Below are 17516 nucleotides of genomic sequence, written 5' to 3' on the forward strand. Positions count from 1 at the left end.
CTGGACGACCTAAGAAAGCTATGAGAAAGGACACAATTGAGGGAGAAAGCAACAACAATAGGCCCAGAATGAAAAGGAATTTTCCCACTGTTACTTAAATGAGATGAGGCCTTGAAGGCCACAATAATAGGGGCTGCAATAATGGTGGTATGCCACCTAAACCCAAAAAATGAAAACCCTCACCTAAAGCTATATATTGTTACTCCTACTATAGCTGCAACAACTCAAACAACAATATACTAATATTTTTGGTGATCTATTTTTTATTTAGAAACCATTTACTCTCAAACATCAATATAGTAACTTATTTTAATTTCATTCATTCAATGCATGAAGAAATGGTTTGCTCTCAAAATGCACCAAACACTAAAGAGGTTGCAGTTGAAGTTACACCACCCGCAACTATTGTTGAAGCTGCCAATGTCCCCACATTTGTACCACTTGCACCTGCAGTCAGACCACCTCTTATCCGACCTGCAAATACCCTTATGGTTAGCGTTCCATTTCCAAGTGGAGTATCTCCAAGAGTGTCATAGTCAAGGTTCATGAGCTTCATCCTTACACCACATATCCAACGGCCTCAACCCCCTTTAAAGTGATTCAACGTGTTTTAGACATATTTTGGAACATTAGGCATTAACGTGTTTTAGATGTATTTTGGATATCTTTTTGAAAAATTCTGTTATGACAGTGACATTGTGGCATGTTTTGGTGTCTTTATTTTTTTGGTAATGTACCATCATGGTAGAAATTTTACTACTACTTGGGTATGTTATGTGTAATGAACAACAGTTTTATGTTATCACTTATTTCGTGGACTAGTTTGTCAATTAGTAATATTTGTTAGGGATTAATTTGTCACTAAGTATATACGTTTTGATAGAAAATTTTTAGAAGGGAAATTCATCTATAGGTAGTTGTTGTGTTTGTTGCTTCGAAAATCGATACATTAAAAAAAGTGACAATTTAGTCCAAAATGATGTGAAAAGTCATTGTGCACACTTGTACTTGTCACGTGGATAAGTGTGAGCCACATAGATTAGGTTTGTTAACAGAGATGGAAGGATTTTAACGGTTGAACTAAATCGTTGTGACATTTAACATTTGTGCACTAAATAGATAATTTTCATATTATAGGAATGAAATTGTCAACTATGGGGACTAAATTGATCATTTACTCTTATTTCAAGACTACCCATTACATTAATGATTAAAGAGGGGGTTATTTTTCAAAAGATAATTTTTCAAGCAATGAATATGTCTTCTTTTGTTGACAGCTCAATAAATGCATTAGCATTTGTGGGAAATGAGTGTAACCATTAATAGGTCTTACAATTAATTAGGGATAAAAAGGAAATTTAGCAATAAAATATCATATGTTTCTTATAATTAGGACTAAGAGAATGTTGTCTTTAGTTTCTTATATATAGGATAGAAGGTAGTATTAATTATTATCATAATTATCTTTCAAATAAACTCCCTCCCCAAACTATAATAACTCGAAAAGGTGCAAAGTTTTTTTTTATGATTGTAATTAGCATCTTTGACTTATGGTATAATCCTAAGATATGTTTACACTTTCGGTCCTTTGAGCTGAACATGAGACTAAGCTCAACTTGGGATTCCATCACATTTAAAAGTTCATTGCCGCTCCCTAAATGTATTATGCAGAATTCAAATACAAACTTTCTCCCGTGCAACTTGACCTCCTAAGATAAGATTAATTCAAGGCTTCAAGTCTAAGCAAGAAGACTGACACCAGCAACTTCTTCTGTCAACATAAAATTCCTGATGAATTTAGGTTCATACTGTGTCAATTTTGCTCATACCATTTCCTTGGTTCAACAAATGAAAAATGCCACTCCAATGTTTGTCGTTAAGCAAAAATCAATTTGCTGGTTTGGAAAATTGAGCTGCTTTTTGTTCATGTAGCTAAGCATCAAATAGTATTAGCCTAGTAAAATTGTCAAATAGTACAATTTTAGAAACACCATTAATAGAATAATCAATGTCTACTTTCATATTCAATTGTTCACAAATACACCACTTGTGACTACCTACAATGAATTCCTTAAACAAGTGACACAAATTTATGGTCCTCCATATCCTAGTTCATCATCCAAATCCCTCTCTTGAGAGCCTTCTAATTCCCGGAATCTCTTCCTGGTATTTCAATATCAACCAGTGTAGCAGCATCTTTCCTCCGGCCTGTTCATTTTCTTTAAAGCAACCACAGTCTCCTTCATCTTTTACACTTGCACAGCTTTCTCTCCGTAATTTTTCATACTTAAAACAAATTAAACATGAGATTTCAGCCAGGTCAAATCAAATTTAAAAGTCTTAAGTTCCTCCCGTATTTGAAGATTATTTCAAGCATATATATTGTTCAAATGTTTTTACCTTTTTAGTCTTAATTAAATGCATAATTTGACCCAAACCTGTAAATGCTCATTCAATTAGGACTTCTTCTGCTAGCAGTCGATATGTAAAGGATGTCACCATCTTTCTTTCCTTCAGCAGTCTAGGACGCAGAGCTTGCTATTGCAAAACTCATATTAACCTTGTCAATCTTTGAAAAACTTAACCTTAGTCCCAAGCATTTTTTTTTACAAAACAAAATTAAACATTTTGAAATCATTATTAGTTTAAACAACATTCAAAGGCAATAACATCTACACCTCTTATAATATTTCAACTTGAGATTAGTTGGTTGGCAACAGCACTCAAAATCTCCCTCAAGGGCAAATGATCATTGCTCTTAACCAAAATCAAACATTGGCACTTAAAATAATGAGTAGTTTTACTTAAATCTAACCTTAACCATCTATATATAATTGAATGGCCAAGATTAACTTCACTCACTTATTGTGCAGTCCTTATAGATGTATTTCACTTTACTAAAAAGATATACATAGAACCATACTAAATGCTACTTAAAAAATGGCACTTCCCCGATGGAAAAACTTTGTCCAGATCATGTGGGCTGAAAATTCAAAATAGTACTCGGTTCCACACTTCCACATAAACTCGATGGCTGCCAAGGAGCACTGATCGATAAGCTGTCCATTTCTTCACCAAAACTCATCCCCAACATCGATGGAATCCATGAAGATAAAATGTCTTAGGCCACACTTCAATTAAAAAAAATAAAAATAAAAAGAATCCATGAAGGAAACACCAAGGATGTTACTTGTTAGGATATATAACTCCATGATAAGCAATGGTCACTTAGCCTGTGGTATTTTGGTTCTATGTTTCACTATTTCTTACTTGTGCAGATGTTCTGTTTATATTAACATCATTTCAATTGGACCCGGGTTTCACTTGTGGTCCTAGCCACGGGATTAGGTACAATGTAGAATATTCTCATTTTGATGGTTAATAAAAATATGGGCACCCAAATATTGAGGGCTCATGTTAAGATTAGTCAAGTAGTAGCAACTTATGTACACAGAAACGACAGATGTATAATGCATCAAAACATATATGTATCAGCATAATATAATTGTCATATGCAATTTACCACATCATTTCAGTTAATAAAATCATTGATGTCTATAAGAACACTCAGGTGTTTAGGAAATGTTCATCAAAAACATGTGTACTAGCTCTGCTGAATTCTTCAAGTGACATATTTACAAATTATGGTCGTCCATATCCCAGTTCAGCATCCAAATCACACTCTTCAAAGCCTTCTTTTTCTTTCATTAAGTTTCTTCTTGCTATTTCAAGGTTTACCTCTGCTTCAATCATCTTTGCCTTCAACCTCTTTGTTTCCATCTCTAAAGCAGTCACATCCTCCCCCATCCTTTTCATCTGAACAGATCTTTCAATACAAGTTTTCATACCCAAGGCAGATTGAACATGAGGTTCCAGCCAAGTCAAATCAAATCTAAACATCTTCAGCTCCTCCCATAAAATTTGAAGATGATTGCAAGCATCACCATTCATATCTTTCACCTTTTTAGTCTTGAGAAAATGTAGAACTCGACCCAAAGCTGTGAATGCCCATTCAACAAACCTGCCACTTCTTTTCTGCTGACTGTCAATGAGTGAGGGATGTCGAGAACATACTTCTTCTAACAATTGAACAAAAACTTGCTCTATTTTCCCTAAACCCCGAAAATCGACTAGCTCACCAAATGAGGTTGTGAGCGTTTCCTTGGGTAAGAAATTGTCCGTGTGTTTAATAGGCTTATCAATATCATGATTATTATCAATCTTGTTAATTTGTTGGTTTACTTGATTATCCTGTTCTGACTTGCTAACCAAAATCTGAACTTCAATTATACAGGTATCATTCACAATAAACCCACTGCTAGAGTCACAAAGTTCATCTAAGGGTATGAATTTTGGAAAACCCCAAGCAATTTCTGTTGCATTGAACATTTTTGTAGTCTCTGACAAATTCATATATCAAGAGTCAGTTGAGTTGGAGTTAGACTAAAAATCAATGATATGATTATTATAATAACCTCTAAAAGCCTATCTTAATAACCAGAAAAGGCCTCAGAACATATATGTCACGCCTATACATCCATGGAAGTTATTAATCTGATAAAATAGAACCACGCATGATTGCAGAGTTGAACCAAACATACATTATTACTTGACACATAATTGAAAGGTTAAAAGATTAACAAGTTGGAAGTGTTAGCAGGAAAGATGGAATCTGAATAATTAAGGAATGGCTAAAATGTCAATTAATCTGATGCTTCTACCAAAAATGTAACACCCAACCAAAACATAGCCTCTATATGAAATTGCTAAGAAAGACAAGTTCCATACAAAAGTTCAATTTGAGAATAGAGAAGGATGAAAGATACCCTTTATTTTAGTCATTTTTCCGTTGGCCAGATTAATTAAAGAGAACTTGAAATGTGCAAATTTGCTCCAGCCAAAAGGCAAATTAACAACACCAGCATCTAAATAAATTGACAAGTAGCCCACATCAGCCCCCTTTGGATAGACAAGAATCCTCCTATAAACGAAGTAACAAGTAAATGAATATCATGCCAAAGAGCATTCTAAATGCATGTATAATACACAAGAATTTAATCAAGCACCATGTATGGTGATCAAGCAAAAACTTGTCGGAGCACAGTTTCTTGCAGTCCAATTTAGAGAAGTTCTGAATCCTCCATGTGAACTTCTCAAATTTAAGTTTTCCATTCTTATTCTTCATTTCAATAACTTGCAAGCCAACCTGACCTTTGAAAAAAAAACAATATTAATTTTCACTTAGAAAGATTAAAACTAATGACTACCAACCAGATATAAGGATTTTGAGTGGTTGAAATCACAAAACACTTGAATGCTAAATAATGACACAAGGAAGACTAGAGTGAATAAAATCATAAATAAATAAAAAAAAGTGTTGTCAATACCAAAATACATAAACGAACTCCAATTATCCAAAACAGATATTCAAATTACAATAACACATAGTTGAGCCACAAATATACAAACTGATAGCTTTAAGAAGTTGAAAAACTACTAATAGAACTTAGCATATACCACACACATTGATTGTCACAACCCAACACAGCAACAAATAGCAACAGTAGCTTATCTTCCGATGAATATGAAAAATAGAGAGACTGAGACAACTTTAGAGTGAGAGGTATACTAAGTAAAAAAGACTAAAAGGGATTGGAAGATGTGTTGGCATAATGGTTTGGCATTGGCCATTGGGTTGCGTTGTGTGCAGATTTTGTAAAGTGTGAATGCCATTAGCATTGGATATTTTGGTTGCGGTATTTACTTACATTGTCAGTGCACGTTTTGGGTTGCCTTGGGAAGTGAATGCAATTAAGCATGCTCAAAGCAAAGGGAGAGAAATATGTAATTTACACTTAAATTATTGATTTGTTAGAATAAAAAAAAAGTCTTTTTATTTGTTGATGAATAATTTATTTATTTATTGGTTTTGATACACTTAATTTTCGAGGATGATTGAATGAGTTCAAAAGAAAGGGAAAATAAGTAAGTTAGGCTAATCTAGTGCTATACACATTGTAACATTTTAAGAATTGAATCCAACGTCAACGGACTTTCAGATGAAAGCTACAACATACTAGTTGCTTTGGTATTTTTGCTTTGGAAAGTGTGATTTTCCCATTCAACGTGATTCTGACGGGTGTCCAAACACATCCTTATTAGGCTGAAGTTGATCAAATTTCTATGCACGTAATAATAGATGAATAAATGGAAATTCAAAGAACTTGCCTCTCGGCAGCTTTAGTAATCTAGGGAAGAAGAATCGCAAATAAAAGCATAAGAATAGGCACAAATAAAATTATACCAAAGTGTCAAATTTTATTTTTAATATATCTCTTCAACAAGTAGTAAAAGAATAAATCCCATGTCAAATTAGTCGTCACTTAACAACAGTGCAACCATGACAAACTAGAAGACATTAAAGCAAAGTACATAATATTTGCTAGTGATTTAGATATTCTTAGATTTTGTTAAGGACTCTGTCTTCATCTTTTCCACCATCCTCTCTTTGACAAGCCTCCTCATGATTTTCCCAGAGGGTGACTTTGGTATGGCTTCCACAAAGTGCACCACTCTCACTTTCTTGTAATGTGCAGCATTGGAGGCAACATAGTTCATGATGTCCTCCTCACTCTCTTTTTCACCTGGGCTCAAAACAACACTTGCAGCTGGGATTTCCCCAGCCTCTTCATCTGGTAATCTGAACAAACATTATAAGAAAAATAACATAAGGTTGGAAAGACTTTTGAAAACTAAAATCTCAATAGAACTGTGAGATTAAATTTATTAACAAAGACTATGATTGATTACTTACGGCACCACAGCTGCATCTTCAACTGATGAATGACTCAGCAAAATGGCCTCTAACTCTGCAGGAGCAACCTGCATGTGTCCAAAAAAGAAATAACTAATCTTCGCTTCTACATGGCCATATGATCCCTTAAAGACCATTAAATTGAGCACATTATAAGATATTCATACTTTCATGACAAAAAATTGTAAGGAAAAATGTGTTTTAATCCTATACTTTTGTTCAAATGTGATTAAAGTTAATGTAATTTCATATTGATCAATTTAGTCTTCAAACTTTAAAATATATATATATGTTTAGTCTTTCTTAATTTTAAAGACGACCAAATTCTTCATATGAAAGTGCAAGGACAACCTTTGTTCAAGAAATTAGTAATGCATAAATGTATATATAAGGTTTAAATTTATTCATAATTTTATTCTTCTTTATTTTTAAGACATAACGCACGTGTGCGCACACACATAAACCTTTCAACTTTCTAATAATTTGTTTTGAATTTAATTTAAATGTATTGACAATGTAAATTATTTTTACATTATCGTCTAATCTTAAATTATAAGATGTGATAAATTTGTTAACTTTTAAAAATAATTATATTAAAATTATATATTTAATATAATTTCTAATTGGTTGACTGTTTTTATACCCACCCTACATACATATATTCATTTGTTTTTCCTGTTCTAAACATGTGAAACACCAAGAACTTACTTGGAAGCCTTTGTACTTAATCAACTCCTTGATACGATCAATGATAAATACATTTTCTTCATCATCTATGAATCCAATGTCACCTGTGTGAAGCCATCCATTCTTGTCAATGGTTTGGGCAGTCTCATCCTCCTGTTTATAGTAACCTGAAGAGGCGTAGATGATTTATATTCATTGACAATCTAATTTATCATAAGCTTATAGATTTTTGGGGAAGATTGTATCTCCAATACCTTGCATCACACATTGGCTTCTTACACAGAGTTCCCCAGGTGTGTTCCTTGGGAGGGATCGACCAGTGTCAGGATCAACAAACTTAACTTCCAAATTTGGGAGGATGAACCCCACTGAGTTTCTATGAGTACTTCCCAATCCTTTTTGTGCATAAGTGAGGGTGATGCAGCTATGCTCAGTTAGTCCATATGCCTAACAAAGAAAAACTAACACTTAAGGAAGATACACCATGCTAAATATGCACATTATTTGTCATACAAATTACATAATTAAAAATATTTGATTGAGTTTTTGTCTTTCAAAAATATTACAATTTTTTCATTTATTCTCTCTTTTAATTTGTTTCTAAATGAGCCATCCATAAAACATTAGTTATTACCGAATGTTTCTTGTAGTTTTCAATTTGTTTTTTCATTTTCTTTTGACAAATTTTTCATTTAGTACTCCATTTTAAAGAGACCAAATGGAAAACTCATGACAGAAGAGTAACATGGAAGAAATTATTGTATTGTATGATCCTCCATGTCACACTTAGCCAATTTTTTTAATTTACAAAAAAGAATTGATAAAACTTATTATGTGTTACATGGAGATTAACTGAGATTATAGACATTTGGTAATGCTGGACCATACAATAATTTCTCATAACATAGAGACCATTTAGTTGAAAATATTTCATGAGAGACTTGTATGAAAATTTTAAATTAGGAACAGAAAGGAAAACAAAATCATGAAATTTTGAGAAGTGGGAAGTGGGAAAGCTCGGTGAATTAGCAACACTATCACTATAGATGAATGATGTACCAACCTCTTGGACAGCAACGCCAGGGAACTTATGTTCAAAAGCATTAAGGAGTTCTGGTGCAAGTGGAGCTGCTGCAGTCATAATGGCCTGGAGTTTTAGCTTGCTGAGGTCAAATTCATCCACTATTGGATTTTTCACCAAGGTGAGAATGATAGGGGGCACAATGGGTGCAAATGTGACCTCATGTGTGATCAAGGCATTGAGAAAAGTTTTCAACTCAAACCTTCCCATCACCACAACTTTCCCTTTGCTCTTAAGAGTGGCACAACATATTCCTGTGATGCCATAAATGTGAAAGAAGGGAATCAAGCCTAGTGTGGTGACCAGACCCTCCATTTCTTTGGTCACACCAAAGAGTGTAGAGCAAAGATTGGCCACTAGATTTCTATGAGTGAGCATCACACCCTTTGACATTCCTGTGGTGCCTGATGAGAATGGCATGGCACAAAGATCATTCTGCTGAATAGGCTCCTTTGTCAAATCATCCCCTGCACGGTCTGCTGCTTCAAGCAACTTGTTCCAATTCATGGCACCTTCAACAACTTCATCTCCTAGCAAAATAATAGGTAGCTCCAAAGCCTTTACCTGTGTTTATATCGACTCAACAAATCTCAAATGCTATACATGACAATTTTTATTTATTATTAGTGTAAATTTTTACACTATCAACCAATTTTATAGTTATTCAACATATTTACTATACATGACAATTTTGATAATTGAATGATAGTGTAAAGACCATTTTACAGAGCCAATGTATGTCCTATTTACTCATAGTTTAGAGTCTAATTTCTATGCATTATTATTTATCAATCAATCAAAAAATCATGTTAAGTATGATTTTAAAGTAGTTATTATAAAGAGAAAAATATATTAAATTCAAAAGAAAAAAAAAGAGAAAAATATGTTTTCATTCCTTATACTTTCGGTTAAACTTGATTTTTAATCCCTTAACTTTTGCTAATACTTGAATTTAATCCCTCCTCCAACTTAGTGGTGATAAAAAATCACCACTAAATGTTAGTTTAAACGTGAAAATTGACTAAATTCATATATTTTCAAAAGTTGGAGGACTATATTTGTCAGTTTCAAAATAAAAGGACCAAAATCAAATTAAGCAAAAATATAGAAACTAAAAACATTTTTTTCTAATTATAAAAATCAACAACTTTAACATGCTTAATTAAGTTGCCGAAGAAGCTAATGAAAAAATAAAGTACATGATCTATTTGAAGCAATTACCTTTTCATAGTTTGTGACATTTGTGACAATCAATTTGGCATCAGCAGACTCTGCCTGTTTCTTAATTTCTGATACATGTGATGTTGGATTTGCACCTGAGAACACCCCACCAGCAGCCATTATCCCCAAAGCAACAATGGCATACTCTACCACATTTGGAAGCACTACAATCACAACATGCCCTTTCCTCAGACCAAGAGTTCTTAAGGCCTTAGAAAACCTGTGTACACCCGTCACCACCTCACTAAAAGTAACCCCTTTTCCGGTCACAGCATCCACAAATGCAACCTTATCAGCATACAATTCAGCATTTTGGAGCACAAATTCCGGCAATGTCACGTTGTCAGGGACAGGAACAGGTGAGTGTTGGCTACGAAAGACATGTTCCTCCTCACTTGCGAAATTTTCCACATAGGTTCCCATGTTTGAGTGTGTGTGGATAAACAACTCACAAGGTTGTATGTGCTCCACTCTAATGGGTTTGAGAATGTGAGATTATATGGACATTTCTAGTCATACTCTTTGTATGGTATGAGGGTTAGCTAAGTTACAAGTGAAGTTGCATTGCCAATTTGCCATGCGTGGGACCTTTGATTTGTTAGTGGTAATTTGTTGAATCATGTCAGTGACAAAGGCCAACTGCAATGTTTCTATAATCAGTGTTAGGTTATTTTCATGCAATGAATCAAATAGTAAAATGGTATCTCTATTTTGGTAAATGAGTGTACCTTTTACCTCATCAGCAAATAATTGTAGGAAATGTACTACCTACCAAAGTTTCCAGTTACGACGCTCTGAAATTTGATTGGCCTTTATCCTAATTTAGAGTTCAATTATAACTCCAGTCCTCCTTTATCTCTCTATTACCACGTTGCAAGCCTGAATCCCTTGCCTTTACATAGTATGGCATTTATAGCCATGTGATCAATGAAATTAAGACAGCTAATGCTAATCAATCACACAATGAACACAACAGACCTAAAATGAATGCATTCTAATAAATTAATTGATCATTGTTTTGCACAGAATCCAAATCCAAAATATGTAGTTAAAAAACAGAACTGGTTTTTATTTATCTAGCACGGAAAGAAAACGATGTTAACACTTAACAGAACCAAAGCTCCAGCACAAAGGAGATTTCAGTTAATGGATCTATTATCTATCAAACAATATACAAAAATAAAAAAGTTGTCATTTAATTTAAATATTTGTCATAACACTATATTGTGTATAAAATATGTAACACCTCATTTTTCGTAAAATAAATTAAAAAATATTTAAAAATAAATAGTTTTAGAAAAAAAATGAAGAAATTTGTATAATTCAATAAATAAGGAAAAATAAATTTATTAATTAAAATAATAATTTAAAAGAAAATAAAAAATATTTTATTTATTCATTTGATAGGAAATAAAATAGAGTTTTTGTTTATAAAATAATAAAAAAAAGTAAATAATAGAACTAGAGTATCCTAAATAGAGGTTTATATTTAAGATACGTCTCTACCCTCTCCCTCCCTCTCAGATCTGTTCTCCCTTCTTCTTCTTTCCAAAATCCTCTCTTTTCCCGCATACACTCAAACCTATCTTAGTAAAATAACGATCTTGTATTCGTTAACCGTTGGATCGTCCTAAAATTTGAAAGTTTGGTTCGAAACTTACTTTTTCACACATCCACCATTTGATTTGCGAGATAAACTATGTGGTGGAATAAATATCTCTCACACTGATCTTTCTCTTTTCCCGCACACCCAAAACCTGTCCAGTAAAAATACAATCCCAGACTCGTCAACCGTTGGATTGTCATGAAATTTGGGTATCACCTTCGGAACCCACTTTCCCAAATTCTCACCGTTGGGATTTGTCAAATAATGTTTTTACATAGATAAATTAGTCTTGCATGTTGTCAGTAAAATGAAGATTACAATCCTTTCTCTTTCGTTCTAATGCTTGGAAACCCTAATAGAACAATCAGAGGAAAAAAAATTGAGGAATCTTGGACAACTTCTAAAGATGCTGCTATCACTATCGGAATACACACGTGAGCCCACTTAGAGGTAAGAGATGAGTTTATCGCAATTGGGGTTAGAATCAACATGTGTAGGGCTCTTTAGAGGATTAAATTGGATTTATTTTGAGATGTTTATTGAATTATAATTTTTCCTTTATGATTATAAATATGATATTGTTGTGTTTGATGAACCAATTGATGTCCTGATGCGAATTAATTGATAAATTCAGTGATCTTGGTGTTTTCGTGTTTTTTTACGTTTGATTTTGATATGATTATGTGAAATTGTTTGAGGGATTTTACTCCCCATGTTGTGAGAAATATTTTTGTATAAATTGTTTGTATTTTGGATAAGATTTACTAGGTGTGTAACATCCCATTTTTCGTAAGCTAATTTAAAAAAATAATTTTTATTTATAAATAAATAGAGTTTTAGAAAAATGATGAGATTCTATAAATAAATAAATAGAGAGATATAATTATTAATTAAAATAATGATTTGAGAGAAAATAAAAAGGGTATTTTATTTATTTGTTTGATAGAGAATAAAATATAGTTTATTTTTATAAAATAATAAATAAATAAATAGAGTAAACCTAGCTATAAATAGTGTTATGTCAGTTTTTACATTGACGCTGTCTCTTCTTTCCCTCATTTTCGTTTTTTCCCTTCTCCTCTCAAAACCCTTTCTTTTTTTCCCGCAGCCCACCAAACTTGTCCCAGAAAAATGACGATCTCAGACTCATTCACCGTTGGATCATTGTGAAATTTGAGCACCAAGTTCACAACCCAATTCCGAGCATTCTCACCGTTGGGAATTTCGATATCATGTCTGAACTGAGAGAAATACCCTTCGCATTGTAGCCTTTTTCTTTTCCGCAGAAACCCAGAGCTGTCTTGGTAAAACTACAATCCCGGTTTCGTTAACCGTTGGATTGTTGTGAAATTTGGATATGTTGTTTTAATTTCAATTGTGCACGCTTTGACCGTTGGGATTTGCGAGATGATGTTCGTGGAGAGAGAAAAAGGAATCGCATGAAGATAGTCCAAATGGAGGCTTCAATCCCTTCTACGTTTCTCTGACGTTTGGGAACTCTATCGGAGCAGTCGGAGGAGAAACTGGAGGAATCTTAGAGAACCGCTAGAGATGCTGCTATCGCTATCGGAAGACACGTGAGTCCGCTTAGAGGTAATGGATGAGTTATTCACAGTTGGGGATTAGTGAGAACATGTGTAGGGATCCTTAGAAGATTAAATTGGGGTTTTATTTTGGGATGTTTGTTAAATGGAAATTTTTCCTTTATGATTATAAATAAAATATTGATGTCCTAATGAAAATTGCTTGATAAATTGTGTTCTTGATATTTGTATATTTCGACCTATGATTTTGATATAATTGTGTAATATTATTTGAGGTGTTTTAGTCCTCATGTTGTGATAGTCTTTTATATAAATTGTTATATTGAGGATATGAAATGATGATTCAAATTGTGAGTATGTGATGAATTGTAGAATAACATGTTGCTTTGAGATTATAATATTATTATTGAGATTGAGTATAAGTCTAAAGTTGAACATGTGTTAATTTGTGAGATATGTGTAAACATGTGATGGTGGATTGTGACATTATGAGATGTGAAATTGTGAATGAGTTTTGGTTGTGAATAAGTGTGTGATTAACTCTTGATGTGACATTATTTGTGTTGTAAGTTGTGAATTGTACAATAACCCGACCAATGTTATCTTGAGAAAAGTGTAAATGCGCAGTGTTAAAGAGAAAGTGTAGGTTTCCTATTTAGGAACCAGTGTTAAAGAGAAAGTGTAAGTTCCTATTTAGGAACCAGTGTTAAATTGTAGCGCAATATGTTGTACGTGCTTAAGACACGGGTGTGAGGTCGTGGGTATTGTATAATTCACTAGCAGTGTCTGTGTGCTAAAATGATTTTAGGGGTTGGACCTGAATCAGGAGGGAGAGGCCCTGACGGACTCTTCGGAGTGTAGGCCTTGGGGGTCACCGGGTTTGAGTGCTTCTTTAAGCCTATGCTGATCCCATATGGTTGGAGCATTCTCGCAAAACATCGTAACCTTGACTGGTCTCCCTATGATCTTACTTAGTGAGAGTGACCTGACGAACCCATGGTGTGGTGTGTCTTGTTATGTACTCCTAAGCGCCCCAGGGTGGTTTTTCATTGACATGGTACCACATTGCATATAGGATTGAGTCTTAGCATAACTGTTGCATATGCTTGCTAATTGATGTGTTATTATATCTTGATCGAAGTGTGGGATTCTTGTGTAATGTGATTGATGATTGAAAAGTGAATTTTGAATGACGAAGTGGTGAAGTTACGTGAGCTATGTTTAAGCAAGTGGTATCTCATTTATATAATATGTATATTTAATTGTCTTGTTTCTCTATTAGTTAGGAATGTGATAACTCACTCCCTGTGTGTTGTTGTGTTTGGATCCTGTGATGATCTTGAACTTGTGTTCGGGAGAGCAGATGAATAGGTGGATAACTATGAAGAACCTCATGCTAGAGGACACGGGAACACAACGCTCTGATAGGATGTGACATTAGAATATAGGTTATATATTAATTGTATGAAGCTTAGACGACCTTGTTTGAGTCGAGAATACTTTATTATTTATTTGGATAAGTTTGAATATGATGTAGAAGAAAATGAATGTGAGCCTTTTTCCCCTTTGAAAGGCTTGTAAAAAAATATATTTTAAAAATACTTTAATTAATATTTGAATTTTTTTTTCCTTATTAGTATATATGTGAGGGGTAGAGGGTGTCACAAGGTGGGCATGATAAATTGTAATATTGAAATCATTAAATTGTGATTGAAATTGTGTATAAGTGATAAATTGAATATGTGATGAATTGTGGGATAACATGTTGCTTTGAAATTATAATATTATTATTGAGATTGAGTATAAGTGCAAAGTTGAACATCTGTTCATTTGTAAGATACACATAAACATGTGATGGTGGATTGTGACATTATGAGAAGTTAAATCGTGGACATGGGATTTGGTTGTGAATAAGTGTGTGGTTAACACTTGATGTGACAATACTTGTGTTTTGAGCTGTGAATTGTACAATAATCCGACTGGTGTTTACCTTGCGAAATGTGTTTATGCACAGTGTTAAAAGGAAAGTGTAGGATTCCTAGTTAGGAACCTAAAGTGTTAAATTGTAGCGCAATGTGTTAAATGTGTTTGAAACACAAATGTGAGGTCATGGGTATTGTATTCATGAGCATTGTTTGCATGCAAAAAAATTATTTTAGGGGTTGGACTTGTTGAATCAAGAAAGTGAGACCCTAACGGATTCTTCCGAGTCTAGGCCTTGGGGGTATTCCTTTAAGCCTATGTTGATTCCATATAGTTGAAGCATTCTCGCAAAACAAAGTGACTCTGACTGGTCATCTTATTATTTTACTTAGTGAGAGTGACCTGTCATACTCATTGTGTGGTGTGTCTTGTTATGTACTCCTAAGCGTCCCAGTGTGGTTTTTCACTGACATGGTATCACATTGTATATAGGCTTGAGTCTTAGTATAATTATTGCATAACACTTGCTAATTGTTTATTATGAAATTGATGAGTGTTATTGCGTCTTGACCCAAGTGCGTGATTCATGTGTAATGTGATTGGTGATTGAAAAATGAATTTTAAATGATAAAGTGGTGAAGTGACGTGGATTGTATTACGTTGAGCTATGTTATAAATACTTCCATAATTTATTTTGATTATGTTTTTGTTTATTTGTATTTTTTTAAAAAATGTGATAGCTCACTTTCTGTGTGTTATTTGTGTTTGAATCATGTGATGATCTTGAACCTTGTGTTCGTGGGAGCAGATGACTAGGTGGATGACTTTAAAGAATCTCGTGCTAGAGAATGCTGGGACACAATGCTCTGATAGGATGTGACATTGGGGATGAGTTTTCATTTTAATTGCATAATATTATTTTATTTTATTTTACTTCGTTGATTTAACAAAATTTATTTTGTAAACTTTGATAGTCTTGTTTTGAATCGGATATATTTTTAATAAGTTTTATTTGATAATAGTGAAGTGAATGTGAATTTTTTATCAATGTGAATTTGTTTATCAGTATTTTTATATGTTTTATTTATTTATATGTATGTTGAGGTAAAAAGTATCACAAAAAATATGCATAGGCAGAGATGCACATCGCAAATTCTAATTTTTTGTTGTCACGAGGTAAAAGATATAGTGATTTAATTAGTTACCCAAACTAGTGTATTAACAATTAGGCGGGTGAACATTAGAAGAAAAAAACTTATATTCTCTTGTATCCTTTTCTAATTCTAATTTCAATTCTGCCAAATAGAATTATTAATAATGAATTTTTTTATAGCAAAGGTAAAAAAAACTAAATAAAATGGATTTCATCTCTAGTTAACAGGAGTATTCATTTTTTTTTTCAATCAAATACAAATATTTGATTTTCCAAATCAAATTATGCCAAGAGAAATTTAGAAAATAATTAATTATACACCCAAAAGTACAAAATATCACATGAAAGGGAGGAGGGGATTTATGCTTTGTTTGGTTAGAGAAGAAAAGAGAGGAAGTGAAGAGAAATTTTAAAAAATTAAGGTGGGTCTCACATTTTTACCTCTTAACTTTAATTTAAATATTTTTCTTATTCTTTCTTCTCTTTTATTCTTTTTTACCCAACCATACTCACTCCTAAAATTGAATGTTATTTGTTGCATGGATAGAAAAGATATAGATATTTGACTTTGTATATTTTATATTTAATTTGAATTGTTTGTATTTTACATTTAATTAAATTTCCTCATTTTTAAAAATAAAAATAAGATATATTTGTTAAATATTTAAAGGGTCTCATTTCATTATTTTTTTTGTCCAGAAAGGAATCTCATTTCATACTTAATAATATTTGTCATTTTATGTCATTTCTTTTTTATTTTTCTCTACAAATTGATATAAAAATCTATTAACTTTCTATCCTTCAATTTTTATTTTTTCTTTTCTTTTCTTTTCGTTCTCCCTAAACCATATGGCCTAACTTTCTTTTCACTAAATAACATAAAAAAAAACTATCTTATTATATCCATTTTTTTTAATATATTTTCCCCTTTATTTCTCTTTTCATTTTTTCTACACGCACCTCTTACTTCACTAAAATCAGATGTGGCCTCACTTTCTTTGTCATTTTATGGCATTCCTTGTTTTTTTTTTAACAATTGATATGGAAACCATTAACTTTCCTTTTTCTTTTCATTTTTTCTACTTTCTTCAATAAACTAGGATATGGCCTTGCACAAAGGATAATAATTTATGAAATTTCCAGTAAAAAAATCAGTATCACTACTTTCAAATTGCATCAAACAGTGGAAAAATAATCACTTTAAAGCAACTCCAAGAAATATATAAATGGCCATGATTAGGAAAAAATGGAGACATATCTCAGAATTAAATTTTTTTAACAGATATTTCTAATAAAAATAACAAACTAATATTTATTAAATAAAAATTTAAAGCGACTTCCCTTAAAAAAATTTACAAACGAATGAAATGGAGATTGAACAATCCCAACTAACAAAAACTTCTAATTAAAATATAAAATTTTCTTTTCATTTTAATATGTTAAATTGTACAGATGATAATTTATGCAATTTCCAGTCGAAGTACAAC

The 17516-nt window shown here is 32.7% G+C and overlaps 2 protein-coding genes across 2 annotated transcripts; both read right to left on the reverse strand.

The window, feature by feature from the left end:
• Positions 1–3642: 3642 nt before the first annotated feature.
• Positions 3643–4389, reverse strand: LOC114396842. Its single transcript, XM_028359032.1, has one exon. It carries the CDS (start codon positions 4387–4389, stop codon positions 3643–3645), a length of 747 nt encoding a protein of 248 aa, XP_028214833.1.
• A 1904-nt stretch (positions 4390–6293) lies between these two features.
• Positions 6294–10328, reverse strand: LOC114395826 (4-coumarate--CoA ligase-like 1). Its single transcript, XM_028357685.1, has 6 exons — positions 9804–10328; positions 8565–9146; positions 7756–7948; positions 7523–7668; positions 6815–6882; positions 6294–6700 (listed from the first exon to the last, which is right to left on the reverse strand). Exons 1-6 carry the CDS (start codon positions 10224–10226, stop codon positions 6451–6453), a joined length of 1662 nt encoding a protein of 553 aa, XP_028213486.1. The 5' UTR covers positions 10227–10328; the 3' UTR covers positions 6294–6450.
• Positions 10329–17516: the final 7188 nt, after the last annotated feature.

The sequence above is a fragment of the Glycine soja genome, chromosome 18 (assembly GCF_004193775.1).
Source record: "Glycine soja cultivar W05 chromosome 18, ASM419377v2, whole genome shotgun sequence".
NCBI classification, from domain to species: domain Eukaryota; kingdom Viridiplantae; phylum Streptophyta; class Magnoliopsida; order Fabales; family Fabaceae; genus Glycine; species Glycine soja.

What these genes read in the sequence shown, in the direction of transcription:
- LOC114396842 (XM_028359032.1), bottom strand. Translation starts at nt 4,389, where the DNA reads ATGTTCAATGCAACAGAAATTGCTTGGGGTTTTCCAAAATTCATACCC.
- LOC114395826 (XM_028357685.1), bottom strand. Translation starts at nt 10,226, where the DNA reads ATGGGAACCTATGTGGAAAATTTCGCAAGTGAGGAGGAACATGTCTTT. An exon ending in ATGTCACAAACTATGAAAAG is followed by an intron (nt 9,147 to 9,803) that starts GTAATTGCTTCA and finishes ATATAAACACAG; the next exon opens with GTAAAGGCTTTGGAGCTACC. An exon ending in TTAAGTACAAAGGCTTCCAA is followed by an intron (nt 6,883 to 7,522) that starts GTAAGTTCTTGG and finishes GGACACATGCAG; the next exon opens with GTTGCTCCTGCAGAGTTAGA.